The 17,232-nt window shown below is 38.0% G+C and overlaps 1 protein-coding gene across 1 annotated transcript in view; it reads right to left on the bottom strand.

Moving 5' to 3' along the window:
- Window positions 1-401: 401 nt before the first annotated feature.
- kcnh2a (potassium voltage-gated channel, subfamily H (eag-related), member 2a) overlaps window positions 402-17,232 on the bottom strand; it is a 43,541-nt gene continuing 26,710 nt past the window's right edge. Inside the window, exons 6-15 of the mRNA XM_052547336.1 lie at window positions 7,702-8,124; window positions 6,770-7,166; window positions 5,329-5,528; window positions 4,925-5,177; window positions 3,725-3,918; window positions 3,518-3,638; window positions 3,213-3,437; window positions 2,139-2,334; window positions 1,848-2,040; window positions 402-1,770 (exon numbers count right to left, since the gene is read on the bottom strand). Of these exons, the coding sequence (XP_052403296.1) occupies window positions 1,378-1,770; window positions 1,848-2,040; window positions 2,139-2,334; window positions 3,213-3,437; window positions 3,518-3,638; window positions 3,725-3,918; window positions 4,925-5,177; window positions 5,329-5,528; window positions 6,770-7,166; window positions 7,702-8,124 (2,595 nt within the window). The 3' untranslated portion in view covers window positions 402-1,377. The remainder of the gene's footprint in view (window positions 1,771-1,847; window positions 2,041-2,138; window positions 2,335-3,212; window positions 3,438-3,517; window positions 3,639-3,724; window positions 3,919-4,924; window positions 5,178-5,328; window positions 5,529-6,769; window positions 7,167-7,701; window positions 8,125-17,232) is intronic.

Raw genomic sequence — 17,232 nt, 5'->3', positions numbered from 1 at the left:
AGTGGGCCTTTCTTATGCTTAGGCTATTTGATGCTGAAAACACATTTCAAAGGACAGTTATAGATTAGGTTGACAGCAAAACAAGAAGTGCAAAAGGGTGCAAGTTTCTTGTACATTCACACAAACTTCCTGTTTTAATTTAGCAGAAGCCTTCACTGGAAATTGGTTGAGACTCTCAGTTTCCCTTTCTATCTCTATGGACTGAATCCACTGACATCAATATCAAAGTCTTGAAAAAATGGATTTCATCTGTGTTTGCTGGAAGGAGCACTGCAGAGGTGGTGACATTTAGAAAAAGAAAAACATTATTTTTGACACCAGAGAAACACAAGGAAAGGTTGATGGTTCTCTTTCGTTCAGTCAGATGAGACGCGTTTCATAAACGTCAAAAGACTTGTGAATTATGTTAATTAATTTATTCAGTGTGAATTTGATTATAAGTTAATAAGAGAAAGAACCTGCACAATAATCAATTTATAGTAAGCTAACAATAAATATTCCTACTGAGATTTGCAATAAATTACAAGTTATAATACATATTAACATTGCAAGCTATACTCTTTCTATAAACCACATTCCCTATAAATATCTTTCACATTTATAGTATGGCTTACTACTGGATGTGTTTGGCATGAACCAGTGCTAACTGATATCATGTGTTATATATATATATATATGTATATTTCAACACTAATTGCACTAATAATATGGATTATGATCAAAATGGGTTTTCATTCATAAACTGTCTAAATCAGATTTTGACCTTTTAGCCAAATTGATGATTATATACTTGGAGTGATAACATATTCTGAAGGGAAAATCTGTGCACTGGATGGCCTTGAGAGATATAAACACATGCTTTCAGTCATGTAAACTATGGGCATGTTGTTCAGCAGGATTCACCGGTGTTCCCTGGAATAACTCACTCTATGAGGTATTTCAGCTACTAGAGATGAGCTTCGGGTTCCTCCACCTGAGATAAAATTTCCAAATGACCATTTAAACCCTAATAAATCATACTCTGATAGGACTTTCCAGTGTATTGCTACAATATGTCCAAGACATCCAAACAAACAATCAATTCAACACAAAACCACACTGTTAAAAAAATTTATACGCTAATGAAATCATACATTCACACCTCAAAATAACGAGAAAACACTTTCGCAAAGAGGCAGATAAAAACAAGTACCGTTAGACCAGCTAACACAAATCTTCCAAACCACAGGGACATTAATAATGCCTCAACGTTAGACTCTTTGAGGTAATTAATATGAACCTGAAGTAGAAGGACTTCAAAACACCCTGCCAACATTGCTGTGGCCGTTAGGATGTATGCATTGTTTTCCACTGAGATACTGAATAAAAGTTTCAATCTTAACACCCTGGATTAGAGGCATGTCGTTTTTGGATTGAGGAATCATCCTCTACTTGATGATGCACTGGCAGTGATAGGCGTCTTGAGCACTCCAAATCTAACCTCAGTCCAGACTCTGAATGGTGAACAGTTCCAATAGGCTCTGCATCCAAAAAACTGTAACTACCTCGATCATCTATGACTGTTAGTTGGTGATCAGTGTGAGCTGGAAGATAATCAGGGACATTTGTTGCATTGTGGCCCATGCCATGTGGCCATCGTCCCGTATAAGCCCCAGAAGGAGTCTCAGAGGAGGGCTGTAAGGAAGAGTCCAGGAGCTGGAGCTCCATTGCGCCTAACAGACTTTCACTGGACTTTTTGGCACTGCCAGCAAATTCGTGGGGGTCAAGTATCTAGGAAAAAATCCAAGAGAATTAATTAAAGACTTTAAAGAAAAGAAATGACAGTTGTTTGATAGTTTGGGAAATACCTCAGAGAGAATGGCTGGTGTTTCTGTCTCTAAAGGGTTGAAAGGATACACCAATTTCTGGCCTGGTTTGGGAGGATTAAGAGATGCTTCTACAGGGGACGTCATAGAGCTGTAGGCTGGTGGAACTAGTACCATCTGCCTCTGAAGCAACTGCATTATGGCCCCCATGTCTGTTGACATGCGCTTCTCCAAACTATGAAATAAAAAAACAAGATGACAAATACAGCTCAATTTAACTGGATAAAGAGTAAAGGATGCCAAGATAGCAACAATACTGTAACAGGATCTCACCGGTGGAGCTGTCTCTGCATCATTTCCAGTCTATTCTCTACCTCAGTGCAATGATGATGGGTAACACTGTGCAGAACAGTATTAGAGGGCACCGAAGATGAGGGTAAGGACATGCTGTGGCTGGGTACTTCCTGGTACTGATGGCCACGACAGTCCCCCCAGAAGCTGAAGATGTTAGAAACCCCAGAAAGAGCACCTAATTGGAAAAATTGTGTAAAAACTGAGTTCACCCAGAAGTGAAAAATTGGTCATTATATTTTCACACGCTCATGTTGACTTATTTCACTGGAGCATCAAGCACAATAGTCATACAATAGATGACTATTTTAAGTCATAAGTTTAAATTATAAGTTTAAGTGGTTATACAATGGAAACCAGCCCAAATGATTCATTCATGATGAATCATGAATCATATCTGGTTCTTGAGTTCTCACTGACTCAGTGATCTGGCCATAATGACTAATAGCTCAATGGTTTGAGAGATTATCAATGAATAATGACTTATATGTTACAATATTTGTGTGGTGCTTCTGCATCCTTCCAGATGCTTGAAACCTTCAAAACCTTTGGCTGAAGAGTAACCACTACCTTTGTTATTTTGTTTTTCACAGAAGAGTGACGATTGCGATTGTGTCTCTTCAGAAAAAAAAATGGACCGCTCGATTTGTATGGATTTCTTTTATCTCTTTTATTGAACTTTTTGTAGCATCAAAGTGTTTAGTATTGGAGTCTCAATCGAGGGGAAAAAAGATCTCTCAGGGTTCATCAAAAATATGAAGAAAGGAATATGAAGGATGAAGGAAAGCATTATATGTGTAGAATGACATGAGGCTGAGTAAAAGATGACAACTTACGTTTTTAGGTAAACTAACTTTGCAACTGAAACTAAATCCAGTTGTGTCATTCAAATGAACATAAATGTTAAGATCTTTGTCATTTATTTCCTAGCCCACTTTTTTTTAGGTAAGCAAATACATAACACTTGTATAATACACCTATTGTAAATTAGACAGTAAGCCAGTATTAACAGGAAAGAGATTAGATTAGTCACAGTTCACATGATCAGAATCCTACCTGACAGTGCATTGAAAGAGTTGCTGCTGTTGTGGTTCTTGTCTCCATTAGCATTGCTGACACTAGTGATACGGCTCTGAGAGCAGTCTACTATCGTCTCTTCCTCTTCATCACTGCTGGACTGGGAGTCCTGATGAGCAGCTTGTCTATCCTTGTGCTGCTTGCTTGAATTCTGAGTTCTGAAAGTCGTCTTATTGAGATTTTCTTCAGTTTTCTCTGTATCTGCTACTAAGAAAAATTGCAGTAGAAATAAAATCCTAGAATCTAAAAGAATATAGAAGCTGTTACAAAGTGTTTGCTCTTACCTTGTTGGATAGAGTTTCTGTTCGACTGGAAGAACAGCTTTGCTCTTCGTGTGTTATGGTCAAGACAGCCATGGTCAGAATCTTCAGTGTCACTGCTAATTGACCTAGATTTAGTGTTAGTCTGTTCAGAAGATAAAGACAAATGTTTAAAAGTGCACCTACCTAAGTACCTAAGTACTTTTTAAGGACAGACATGTGCAAGCTTACATCTCTCAAGTTGAAGGTGATCTCCAGGTTGCTCCAGAAGTAGTCTGAGAACTCTGGATACATGTCCAAGACCTCCACTATATCATCTCTGTGGATTTTATGCAGGTCACAGTACGTAAGTGCTCTCACATCAGAACTTGACTTTCCAGGACGCGCATATAAGTTAATGGGCTCTCCGAATACATCATTCTTGCCTGAGGATAAGCCAAAGGAAGAGATACCTAGTCACACAATGCATCTTTCCTCAGGTAAAAGACATTAAACACTTTGAATTCAAACTTCCACCCAGTTCTATTTTTGCATTACAAGGCAAAAACAGCAAAGGGCCAATCACACTACACTTTTCGTTACATTGATTTAATTTGAAAAAAAGACACTGCAGCGTGTGATGTCTGTGACACGACTATCGAGGGTCTGAAGGAACCTTGCATGCTTAATAATGATTCCTTACATTTATATAGCGCTTTTTTTCTGGGAACTCAAAGCACTTTACATAGAAGGGGGTAATCTCCTCGTCCACCACCAGTGTGCAGGATCCACCTGGATGATGCGACGGCAGCCACCACACACCAGCTTAAATTTGGCCAAGATGCCGGGGTTACACCCCTACTCTTTTTCAAAGGACATCCTGGGAATTTTAATGACCACAGAGAGTCAGGACCTCGGTTTAACGTCTCATCCAAAAGATGGTGCTTTTTGTCAGTATAGTGTCCCCATCACTATATTGGGGCATTGGGACCCACACAAACTACAGGGTGAGCAACCCCTGCTGGCCTCACTAACACCTTAAACATTTAAAGTCTAGTGTGACCATGGCTTAAGAGCAGTATGCAGTATGCTAGTATGTTATTCCAAATTCATCCTTAGAAAACAGATGTTTTTTATGCATCAACAACAGATGGTGCTGCATGTTATTTAAAAAAAACCTAGAACGAAAAATAATACAAATGTCCACAAGATGGAGCCATAGCCTTCTAATTTTTCAACCGTCTGAAATGCACCAAGGATGACTAAAATAAAACAAAACAAAACAAAAATAATTGACACTGCTGTTCCATTCTGCATTTATAAGTGCAGTCATAATCCATAATCCATTCATTTTAATTATTTTAGGAAAGTCTTTTGGGGGGAAGGGGTCCTTGGAATGCCCTAATAGATGGTCCGATCTTTTTGCTCTTATCGTTTTGATTTATCACTTACCCAAAATGGCCACTACCACATCTCCCTTTAAGATCTCAATGGAGCCACGAGAAATGAAGTATAGTGCTGAAATGACATCACCAGCGTGGACCAAGGTGTCTCCAGGTGGAGCATGTGTTGTCTTGAACTTCATAGCCAAAGCACGTAAGCAACCTTTAGTGGAGCCCTTGAAAGCTTTACAGTTCTGCAGCAGTGTACGATTCAGATGCAAACAGATGTCTGCTTGTAAGCACTCTGGGAACCCCTTTAGCACCTGCAATGTGATAGAACACAGGTTAATGTGATAAATGGTACCACCTTATGTGCTCTGTCATGTGTATATGCAAAAATAAACAGAGTGGAAAAAATAGAGTACGCCCAGGTGTTCACAAGAGGGCTATTCTGTATGTGGCTCTGTGACTCACAGCATTCATGTCAATGCCATTAGTGTAGGACCAAGCATGCTGAAAATACTCCTCCAGCCTTTGCCTGAGTGGGTTGGGGATCTGGTGGAAACGGATGAACTCCCGAACCCGCAGCATCTGAGTGTGGTAACGCGCGGTGCCAGAGTACAGCCTCTGGATGATGGCTGACACATTTCCAAATATGCTAGCATACATCAGCGCTGTGAAAAAACAACAACACACAAGCATTTTCTTTCAGAGCAGTGTCAGAAAAGATTGATCCACTTAAGTCTTAAAAATGCGCCAGAAAGTGCATATCTACTAATCAAGCTTTGTGGGGAAGTTTACCATTATTGATTCTTTACAAGTAGGGCCTTTTTCAGACCGTAGAAATTTTGTTTTATTGAAAGTTTAGACAAGTTTAGACACAGTTTTTTAAAGCAAGACCCCCAAATATAATAATCTCCTTGTGAGAGACCCCATTACTAAAATATAAATGCTGTGCATGAAAATATAAGCATATTAATCATTAATGAAACGTAAAAAAAATCACATATTATATTAGTTGTGATATTATACACTACTGTTCAAATGTTTGTGGTCAGTAATATCACTATATTTATTACTTATTAGAGCTGTTGCAAAACAGAAATTCACGCCTGAGTCCATTCAGCCTGATTCGGTTTTTCTCATAAAAACAAATAATCAAAACATAAGATGATGTCAACAGACCCACACATACATCGGTTAAAGCTAACTGTACACAGAGATTCATGGAGGACATCTTTTCCCTCATTCTTTAAAGACTTTGAATCATACTGCGATATACAACTCTGTTACCTAAATATGAGTTACAAAAACATTTTATTCACAGTCTTTTTATTTAATGTTGAAAATATCACTGAATCATGTAAATATGAAATGAACGAATATCAACATTATAAATAATGACAAGTTGCCTAAATTATTCAAGACTGATTTTTGCAATGCAACGAACAAACCACTTTGTCATTTGTATGTATTACAACCAGCAGGTACCACATCAGCCAATCAGAGAGAAACCTGAATCTTCATTGTTTTTGTGTGTGTATGTGTGTGTGTGTGTGTGTGTGTGTGTGTGTGTGTGTGTGTGTCTGTGTGTTAATATTTTGCCCACAGGGTGGACTGGAGTAAAGGCTGCTGAAATTTCAGTTTCAATATCACAGTGACATTACAATTTAAAATACTATTAATTTTGACAAAAACAAATGCAGCAATACATAAATAAAAATAAATAAAATTATGTCAGTGTACATCTACATGATGTATAGATGCCACAGAAAAAAATAGACAATGAGAAGGTGTGTCCAAACTTTTGGTCTGTACTGTATATACTTTTGTTGGACCTCATACAGTAACACCCAATTGCAGATCCCAATTTGGAAGAAAAAAGAATTCTTCTGAAATAAGAATAGACACTAACCTCCAATAAGCATGACACAGATTGAGAAGATCTTCTCAGAGTTGGTGTTTGGGGAGATGTTTCCAAATCCCACGCTGGTGAGGCTGCTGAAGGTGAAGTAGAGGGCAGTGACGTATTTATCTTTAATAGAGGGTCCTGATGCAGGATTTGTCTTATTATATGGCTTCCCCAGCTGATCACCCAAAGAATCAAGCCAACCGATCCGAGACGGGCCGTTCCTCTCCACATTCCCAATAGCATACCAGATGCAGGCCAGCCAGTGAGCAATTAATGCAAAGGTGCACATGAGGAGAAAGAGCACCGCGGCTCCATACTCGGAGTAGCGATCGAGTTTACGCGCCACACGCACTAATCGCAGCAGCCGAGCAGTCTTCAACAGACCAATCAGAGTCGTCGTCTGTCAATACAGGAAAACAATGAGGATTGAAAGGTTAAGAGATGGTTAAAAGAAGCTATAACAGCATAATAAAAAGAATACTAAACCCAAAAATTAACAGTTTATTTCTTTATCAATACAGATTTTAAGATATTTAGGATTAAATCATTTGTTCACCAATGGATCATCAGCAGTGAATGGGTGCCGTCGGAATGGGAAAGCATTATTATAAATAGAAAACTTTTTTTTAGCCAGAAGCAATGGTTAAAAGTTAAAAATGTCTTTGATGGATTTTTAACAAACACTCTGTTGGTCTCCAATTATTGTGATGCTTTTATTAGCTGCTTGGACTCTCATTCTGGTGGCACCCATTTATTGCAGAGGATCCATTGGTGAGGAAGTGATGTGATGCTAAATTTTTCCAAATCTGTTCTGATGAAGAAACAACTAATCTACATCTTTGATGGCTCGTCGTTGAGCACATTTTCAGCAAATCTACATTTATATATGAACTATTCCTTTTAAAAACATTAAAATTACTCATAAATTCACTCACATCTTCCACAGAGCGATAAATGAGCAAGTCGAAAGGAATGGCAGCCACCATGTCTATGAGGAACCAGCCTTTAAAATAGTGGATGGCTATTCGGCCGGGATGACTGACCACTTCATCATTGCGGTTCACGTAGGTTGTGCGAAAGTTAATCACAATGTCCACTACGAACATGATATCCACAATGAGGTCTACCACATTGAGTGGACTGCAAGAGTAGCCGCAGCGCTGCATGGCGGCCTCTTCCTCATCGCTGAGCAGGAACGCAGCCGAATAAGGTGTAAAGATCGCTGTATAGATGACCAGCAGTAAGATGACCCAGTCCCAGACTGCTTTGAAGGGACTGTAGTGTAAAATGGTCCATTTGTGGATTCGGGGAGCCTGGAGCTTATACTCAGGAAGGACATCTGCACCCAGAGACAGCACCTGACAAGAAATATACTTCACAATGAGAGCTCTTTTTTAAGCGAATATTTTAAAAAGACTTTGGATACAGTACGTTTTCCCACACATGTGCGGTGTAAACCAGTTCTGTATTACTGTCTTTTTTGCACATGTAAAACCAGCAATCAGCATTATTTTTGTATTGAGCTTACACAGAAGCCAGAATCATCATTAAGAAGACATAAACTTGGCTCAAACATGTTATCAATTTGTATTTGTATTAATTAGACTATTAGCATCTCGCTCAAAAATGCCCAAAGAGTTTTTACTGCATTACTGCCACCTATCTCTCAAGTGGACCATTGAGATAGGTGGCGGTTATGCACTTATGAGTCTGCGATCCACCATAAAGCAAGAAGAAGAAGAAGATGCCTCACGCGCCTGCTTGAGAAAGTGCTCAGCAGGAAGCACTTAGGACAGATTCCTCAGAATCTGTTTCATCTTTACACAAATTTATATAAAAATCTTTGAATATGTCATTAATCATCATAAGGTTTGTGGAGACCTGACCGTCTGATGATTTTATTGTGCTGATATATGCTTTGGACTCACATTCCCTCAGCCTAAGAGCCAATAAGTGGCTAGGTCTCTCCGATTCGAAATAATATTTTTGCCTAGTGCAATGCAAGATAAACTCCACCTTTGAATGTGAAAGTAAATCATATTCTTCTTTCAAGGAGGACAATTGTGTGGCCCCAGGGCCGTCCTTAGCTGACATAGGGAGAATGTCCCCCTTGGTCCGTACCCCCCTAAGGATGGCCCTGGGTGGCCCGTTGATCAGTAAAATGCTGTTTTTGTAGGTTTTGTAATGATTGAATTTTACTTTCTAATTGTGTAAGCTGATGAATTTTCGCTTTCGCAAAAGCGGAAGAAAAAGCTATATAGAATCTTTGTATTGCACACTTAGTCGTTTCCCACAGTATTTTAGGATCTACATCACATTTTGTATTAATTTCAAGAAATTCCTTTATATGTTCTTTTAGCGAATTGATGAATGTCTGATTGCTCAATAATGAAATGTTAAAGCGCCATCTAGGGACTTTGGCTTTAATATTGGAAAGATGAATTTTACACAACACAGCAGAATGATCAGACAATAAGACTGGTAATATAGAGATGGAAGAATTAGACGAAATTAGAGATGGACTGAGAAAGATGTATTCTATCCAAGATAAACTTTTATGCATATTAGGAAAAAAAAGTAAAGCCCTTGCAAGTGGTATCCTGAATTCTTCTAATTCTGAATTAGAAGATGGATTAGCTGTTGTATCAAAGTGAGATTCATCCAACACAGGATTTATGATGGCATTAAAATCAACACCCACCACTTATGGGCAATCAGTCTGCTCAAGCAATGTATTGGAAATATTTGTAAAAATGGACTGTCTGCCTTATTCAGACAATAAATAGAAACCAATGCTGTCATTATGTATTTTGCAACGGATATAAACAAATCTTCCCTTATCATCACTTCCGGTATGTTAGCTGGCAACTGTAACTTCCTGATAACTAAGATAAGCACCCCCTTAGTTTTAGTAAGAGTGCAGGAGAAGGCTGCCAGTTTATAATACTTGTTCTGGAAACGTTCCACGTCAGATTCTTTTAGATGCATCTCTTGGATCAGTGCACAGGAAATCGATTTACGGTATAAATATTGTAATATAGAGGTACATTTAATAGCAGAATTAAGGCCATTTATATTCAGTGATAGAATATTCAGAACATGCATTGTAGTAAATGAAGAAAAACAAAAGCAATTCCATTCTGTAAATGACATGTAAATTCTGATAAGTACTCTATAAGCAACAACAGTCTCTTGAGCACCAAATCAGCATATTAGAAGGATCATGTGACACTGAAGACTGGAGTAATGGCTGCTGAAAATTCAGCTTTGCCTGCACACAAATAAATTACATTTTAACATACACTGAACAAAATTATAAACACAACACTTTTGTTTTTGCCCCCATTTTTCATGAGCTGAATTCAAAGATCTAAGACTTTTTCAATGTACACAAAAGGCCTATTTCTTTCAAATATTGTTCACAAATCTGTCTAAATCTGTGTAAGTGAGCACTTCTGCTTTGCCAAGATAAGCTATCCTCCTCACAGTTGTGGCATATCAAGATGCTGATTGGACATCATGATTATTGCACAGGTGTGCAATAGAAAAGAGGTATTTTGAATTGTAATAATATTTCATAATAAAAAAGTTTTTACTGTATTTGTAAAGTTGTATGCATAATTTAATTGATTTTTAATTAAGCTTAATTGTGCCTCCAGTTTTTTTAATGAAATGCTGCACAGTGTAAAAAAATAAATAAATAATGGAAGAAAAATAAAATGGCATATAAATATAATATTTATATGCCAATTGGAAGATAAATAAAATGTCATATAAATATCATATTTATATGCCATTTTATTTCTCTTCCAATTTATTATTTATTTATTTTTGTTTAAATAAGTTAATATATTATGTCCTCATAAGAATAAAATCCAATTAAAACCTAATTGTACTGAAAATACATGTATGTATAGGACATGCAGATGTAACAACAGTTAAAAAAAAATCACATTTTCATAAACCAGCCAGTTAAACTAGAAACTGTTTAGTCAACACCCCCCAACACCCAACTCACTGTAGGACAGAGTTATTATCATGTTTCTGACAGGAACTGAGTGGGCTGTAACTGGAGTGGGTGAAGTAATGAAGCCATGTTTAGTCTCTGAGATATTCACTGAGTACACATCACTGCAGGGAGAACATTAATGCTTTACACTTGTAAACACCCTCTTAGCAGCTAAACTTTTCCCTTTCCCTAAAGAGTTGACCAGTGTTTAGTCATTTGCTCAAAGCTCCAGTGAGAGAATTTTAATCACTCTTACTTGTAATCTACTGCCTTAATTATACTAATAAACACACCAACACACAAATATATCTCATAAAAGTATATAAACTAATCTTCAGAGCTTACAGGTACAAATGTTTGTATGTACTTATGATTAATTTAATGTAAATAAAAGTTAAAATGATTTTCTGTTTCACGACAGCCTTAAACCCTTACGAAAGGAAAATATATTTACCAATATATTTCTTAAAATATGTTGTGATATATTGTAATATATTATTTTCCCTTTTTATTTTCTAATATTTTATATATTTGAATACATTTAATAATATATTGATGATACATATATTATATAATATATTGCAAAATATACAAATGATTGCCGCTTTCAATATATTGCAATACATTGGAATAAATAAATATATATAAGAATATATGCCTAATATATTACATGATATTTTCTAATATACTGCAATATTTTTGTTTCATAAGGGAACTTAGTCAACCAAAGGCCAGTGAAGCAGAATCATAATTCATTTATGTTAATCTAATACTTCTCTTGTTTATTATGTGCCATTAGGATGAAGAAATACATCCGCAGCAGACTGAAAAGCAAGTGGGAGAAAAAAACAGATCTTCAAGACTTAATTTGTTTATGGAAATCAAAGTCAGGCTTTTTTCATAATCAAAAGATCTCATCCCACTGACACTTGTCCTCACAGAAATCTCAGTTAGCTTCCAGATTAATTATGTTTCATTCATGCACCTATTTTTGTAACTAGGTTAAAAATCTATGAAAAGGCTGGTGTAGTTTACATCCTTGACTTTCCTCAGCACTCATTAAATTGTGGACCAGCAAAACATGGACAGACAACAATAACCGACCCTCTAAACTAATAATCCACATAAATAAATACATCAAAGTGTCTTGCTGCTCTTACCTCCCTGCTCTCCTGGCCAACAGTGGGACTCGTCCTGTCCCAAAAGCAGAGGCTCTGGGAGCTTTTTTTGCAAGGCATATGTGTCTGAAATGAAGGCTGAGGCTGAATAAATGGAGCACAGGACGGGAAGAACTTGTTTAATGGCTTCAGCACCAAGGTCAGAATCATGATCCACAAATAATCTTCCAACCGCAACTGCTCACAGCTCAAGTGGCAGAATCCCTCATTCCTCTAGCATTACTGGAGAACGGTGAGCGCAGGAGCTGCTCTCCTCAGGATCCAGGACCTGTCCACCCCTATATCTATGGTTCTTTTCAGCTGACTTCTACTTCCATTGAGTGGTTGCTTCTCTGGTATCTTGCAGTCCATCTACTGCTATGCTCTGTGCTGTGTAATATTGCTCTAAAACACTTTGATAAAAAATGCTAAATTTTGAAATAAAACCATTTTTAAACTGAATGTCCTGTTTATGCTACTGCTCTGATTGAGATGGAAAATAGCTGCCAGTCACTTAAATGTACATACAGAGAGAGAGAGAGAGAGAGAGAGAGAGAGAGAGTGAGAGAGAGAGAGAGAGAGAGAGAGAGACCATTGTAAGAGGGCGCACCAAACTCATTAGACTGATTAGACTTTAGCTTTTTTTTCCAATAAAGAATAAAAAAATGTTTTACCTTTATAAATGGATGCTAATTACACTATGTTAAAATGGCAGGATTTTTAGTAGTAGCCATTTATACTACTTATGGCAAATAGTGACAATTATCTGCACTTTAGTATTTGAAAGGGAGAGAAAAAAGTTTGGCAAAACTGCCAACAATGTGGGTTATTTGCACTTTTTGTAAACAGACACTCTGAAAAAAATAAGGCATTCTTGGGCCTCTTGCAAATTTTCCCGGCCCCCTGAAAAGTCACATACATGTAATGCAGGTCTTATCTGGACAGACTTATTATTACGTGACTTATGAGAAAGAAGTTACTCCATGGAGAAATATAAAGTCAAATAGGGAAACAAACATAAATGCTTCAATACACTTAAATGGTAGTTAAAAAAAAAAAAAGGAAAAAAAAAAGGAAATGCTGTTAGAAAATAATTTTAATTTTGGACAAAAATTAAATAGTGTGACTTCTTCTCTTTGAAGTTCACCAATTAAGCTGTTCTGCAAAGATGCTAATTGTATTTTATCTCTAGTAAAAAGCTTTTCTTACTTGATTTATTAATATCCAGAGTATTGGAGGAGTTAACTTTGAGACCTTCAATCAATACTTCAATTCTCTTGAAGATGAACCTGCAGAAATGTGCATTACCATAACTGAATTTCTGTCCTCTTAGATAATAAATCACGCCAAAATCCTCATCTCAAGGCCTGATTCACCCAGTGCTGATTATCCAGCATCATCTCAGATGAAGCCCCAAAATGCATTCTACCCCCAAGTTATTGAGGTCAGTTTTTCTAGATTAACTTTTGCTACAGCTTTTTTTTTTTTTTTGCTTTCCACAGGTGTTACCAGCATTGTAATTGCAGCTTGAAGATATATTTTTAATGTAACTGCTGTAAACAATCCACTTTATTATTCAAATCTGCATTTACATATAATCAAACATTATATTTTATGCCATGTTCAATTTACCAATGTCTTACAAAATCTATGACAAATATATTTGGCTGCTGTAGCATGATTACTCTGTCCTTGTGAATTAGCTGTGTTTGCCAGGGTGAAGGGTTGGACATGTCTGTCCAAGGCCAGTGTGAGATGAGAACACAGCAGGGGTAGGAAAGAGAGAGGACGTGAGGGTGAAGGAACCAGCCTTGGGACTCAAAATAGCCTTCTGGGACAGAACTGCAATGAAGCTCCAATAAACCATAAAAAAAACTGTTATCCTTACTGGCTCCATGTTCACTGACTCACCAGACAATTTACAGGTTTGATCTATAGCCAAGACATATATTACCTTACAGAGCTCTATGCAGTGAAACCTGAAGTAAACACATTTATTAATTTATCAGATTAGATGCCATATGTTGGCAAGGGATCTGTGTTTTATAATTTAAAATTATAAAAATGTATACTTTGTTTACTGACTTTGACTAAGTATGAATTTATTCTATATATTTGATTATACATGTAAAAAAATAGTAATAGTAAAAAAAAAAGTGAATTTCGGATTGGGGGAACCACTTATTTAAAGTCAACTCACACACACACACACACACACACACACACACACACACACACAGTCAGTCAGTCGGTCGGTCGGACGGACGGACGGACGGACGGACGGACGGACGGACGGACAGACAGACAGACAGACAGACAGACAGACAGACAGACAGATAGATAGATAGATAGATAGATAGATAGATATATATACTAAGCATGGGCCGGTATGAGATTTTGACAGTATGATAACCTTAAACAAAAATATCAAGGTTGCAAGGTATCACAGTATGGTTGTTACAGCTCTTAAAGGGATAGTTCACCAAAAAATGAAAATGTCATTATGTCATTAATGACTCACCCTCATGTCGTTCCAAACCCACAAGACCTCTGTTCATTCTTCCAAACACAGTTTAAGATATTTTAGATTTTGTCTGAGAGCTTTCTGTCCCACCATTGAAAACCTCTGTACGGTATACTGTCCATGTCCAGAAAGGTTAGAAAAACATCATCAAAGTAGTCCATGTGACATCAGAGGGTCAGTTAGAATTTGTTGAAGCATCGAAAATACATGTTGGTCCAAAAATAACAAAAACTATTTATTCAGCATTGTCTTTTCTTCCGGGTCCGTTGTGAGGGCGTTCAAGTGTAGTGATATCCGGTTCGCGAACGAATCATTAGATTTAACCGGATCTTCTTGAACCAGTTCACCAAATCGAACTGAATCATTTTAAATGACACAATATATTCTGTTTTTGAGCAACACACAGAACATTAGAAAAAGTATAATTGGTTTTTTGTTTCTTTGATTGTTTCCTAAAGATAGTTAACACTTAACGTCAGGGAAACCATAACAATTAACCATTTTTACAATAGTGCTCTCATTATAAAGTCAGCCTATAGTATATGAGAGTAGTTATTAATGTTCTGCGTTTCTGTTTAGAGCTGTGCACGCTGAAGATGACCAGTAGAGTGATCATTTGATAGCAAGTTTTTTATCAATGGGATTAAACTCATAATTTCATATAGAATACGCTTCATTATTTATACAACATAACGTTAATATTAGGACTTATATGCTATCTGCGAACTCCTTATGTGGACACATTCTTCACGAAACAATGTGCAGAAACACGGCAGCTAAACTCTAAAAATTCACAGCATTTTATTATAATGGTGTTCTCATTATAATGGTATGGGTGTGACAGTCCAGTCATTCTGCTTTGTTGTTTGTCTGCTCGCGCTGTGCACTGAAGAGATCTACTAGTACTACAATGAAGCACTTGACTCAAAACCAAACGCATCTTATATCAGGTAAATAATATATCCACGATATATATACACAGGCTGAATTTTTTTTAAATCACTTGTACCCTACCTGTTCGAAAAAAATCCTGTCTCTGCGTGTGTCAGTTTGAGTCTTGGTAAAGTTTTAAATCCCTGCCACCAAGATGCACCTCCGTCGGTCATGGATTATGGGTGCAATGTCTTCTGCTGGTGTTGGTCCAATGTGTTTTTTGAAAACCAAAGTCACTGCACCTGTTTACCAAGAAATCTTGGAGCACTTCAAGCTTCCTTCTGCAGACCAGCTTTTTGAAGATGCTGATTTCATTTTTCAGCAGGATATGGCACCTGCCAACACTGCCAAAAGCACCAAAAGTTGTTTAAATTATCATGGTGTTGGTGTGCCTCGGGTTACATATGTAACCCTCGTTCCCTAAAGGAGGTACTGGAGACTTCACGTTGTCACTGACAAATTGGGATCTCGAGAGACCAATCTACTTCTAGAGTAAACTAAATGAGCCAATGCACATTGGCATGCAATAATTGCATAAGTAGGCAGCAGGCGCCATGCATATTCAGGTTTTCGCTGAGGTGCAGAGCCGGTGGCCCAACCGTGATGTTTCCATTCCTTGCTTCAGGGGTTGAGGGTTACATACGTACCAAAGCGCCACGGATGCTACCTGTGGCAAATGTGGTGGATGAAAGGACAGGGATTATGTGGAGAGAGTCTATTTCCGTTGTTCCACTATACCCATACAGTAAGTTTTAATGTATCGTGCTGGGAAAGCCTTTCCAGGGAATCCACATCCTGCCCACAGGGAGGTATTATGTGAAATTTACACATATGGACTGGACAATAAGGGCAGTACAACATTTGGAATTTGTAATAACTTTACAAGTATTCACCACATCTGACTGCCGAGGGTGACAGAAGAACTACACAGGGTTTGCCATGCAGGGAAACTGAACTGAAGAGCAGAATAAGCGCATATATCCAGTCTGTAGAGGGGAAGTGTGCAGCAAGCGAGATACCGAACAGTCTATCTGGTTCATTGGCTACTTAAGGCGACTCCATGAGAGGACACTGAGCTCTACACGAAGGCTATAAAACCTAGCAAATGTGTTTGGTGTCACACAGCCTGCAGCTCTACAAATATCTTTCAGAGATGCACCGTGCGGCAACACCCAGGATGAAGAAACACTCCTTGTCAAGTGTGCTCTCAAACCAAGAGTGCAAGGCACACCATGGGTTTGATAAACCCAACCTCTGCTTGGAGACAGCCTTTCCCTTCTGCTGGTCTCCATAACAGATGAAGAGCTGCTCTGAGGTCCTACAGCTCCATGTACAGTCCACATATAGGTATAAAGCGCGAACGGAACATAGCAAAGCTTTTATCACCACCTGATATATGAGAGGTGTGGTTGAAACCTTGGGCAAAATTCCAGGCACGATTTGTTAACTGAAAATGCATGCAGGTCCCATACCCTCTTGATGGAAGCCAGCACAGCTAAGAGCACAAGTCTTTATCCCTCAATGCAAAGCAGAGAAACGGCTTGTGCCAAGGGAGAATTGAGACATGAAAGTATGCATCCTTCAGGTCGATAACTGTAAACCATTCTCAGGGATGGATGCATTTGAAAATGCATTTCTGCGTCAACATTTTGATCGGTAGCTTGTTAAGGGCCCATTACAAAACTTGCAGATCCAAGATTAGTGGTAACCCACCGCCTTTCTTAGGTATAATGAAAAAAGGGCTGTAAAACCCTGACCTCATATTGACTGGAGGGACTGAAGACAGAAGCTGGTCAGCATAGAGGTGAACTGGATGCCTCTGAACTTTTGGGGACAACAGGTG

This window comes from Carassius gibelio, chromosome B2, assembly GCF_023724105.1.
Source record: "Carassius gibelio isolate Cgi1373 ecotype wild population from Czech Republic chromosome B2, carGib1.2-hapl.c, whole genome shotgun sequence".
NCBI lineage: Eukaryota > Metazoa > Chordata > Actinopteri > Cypriniformes > Cyprinidae > Carassius > Carassius gibelio.
The sequence above is the reverse complement of the archived record's forward strand: the minus strand, read 5'-3'. Positions and strand labels throughout refer to the sequence as shown.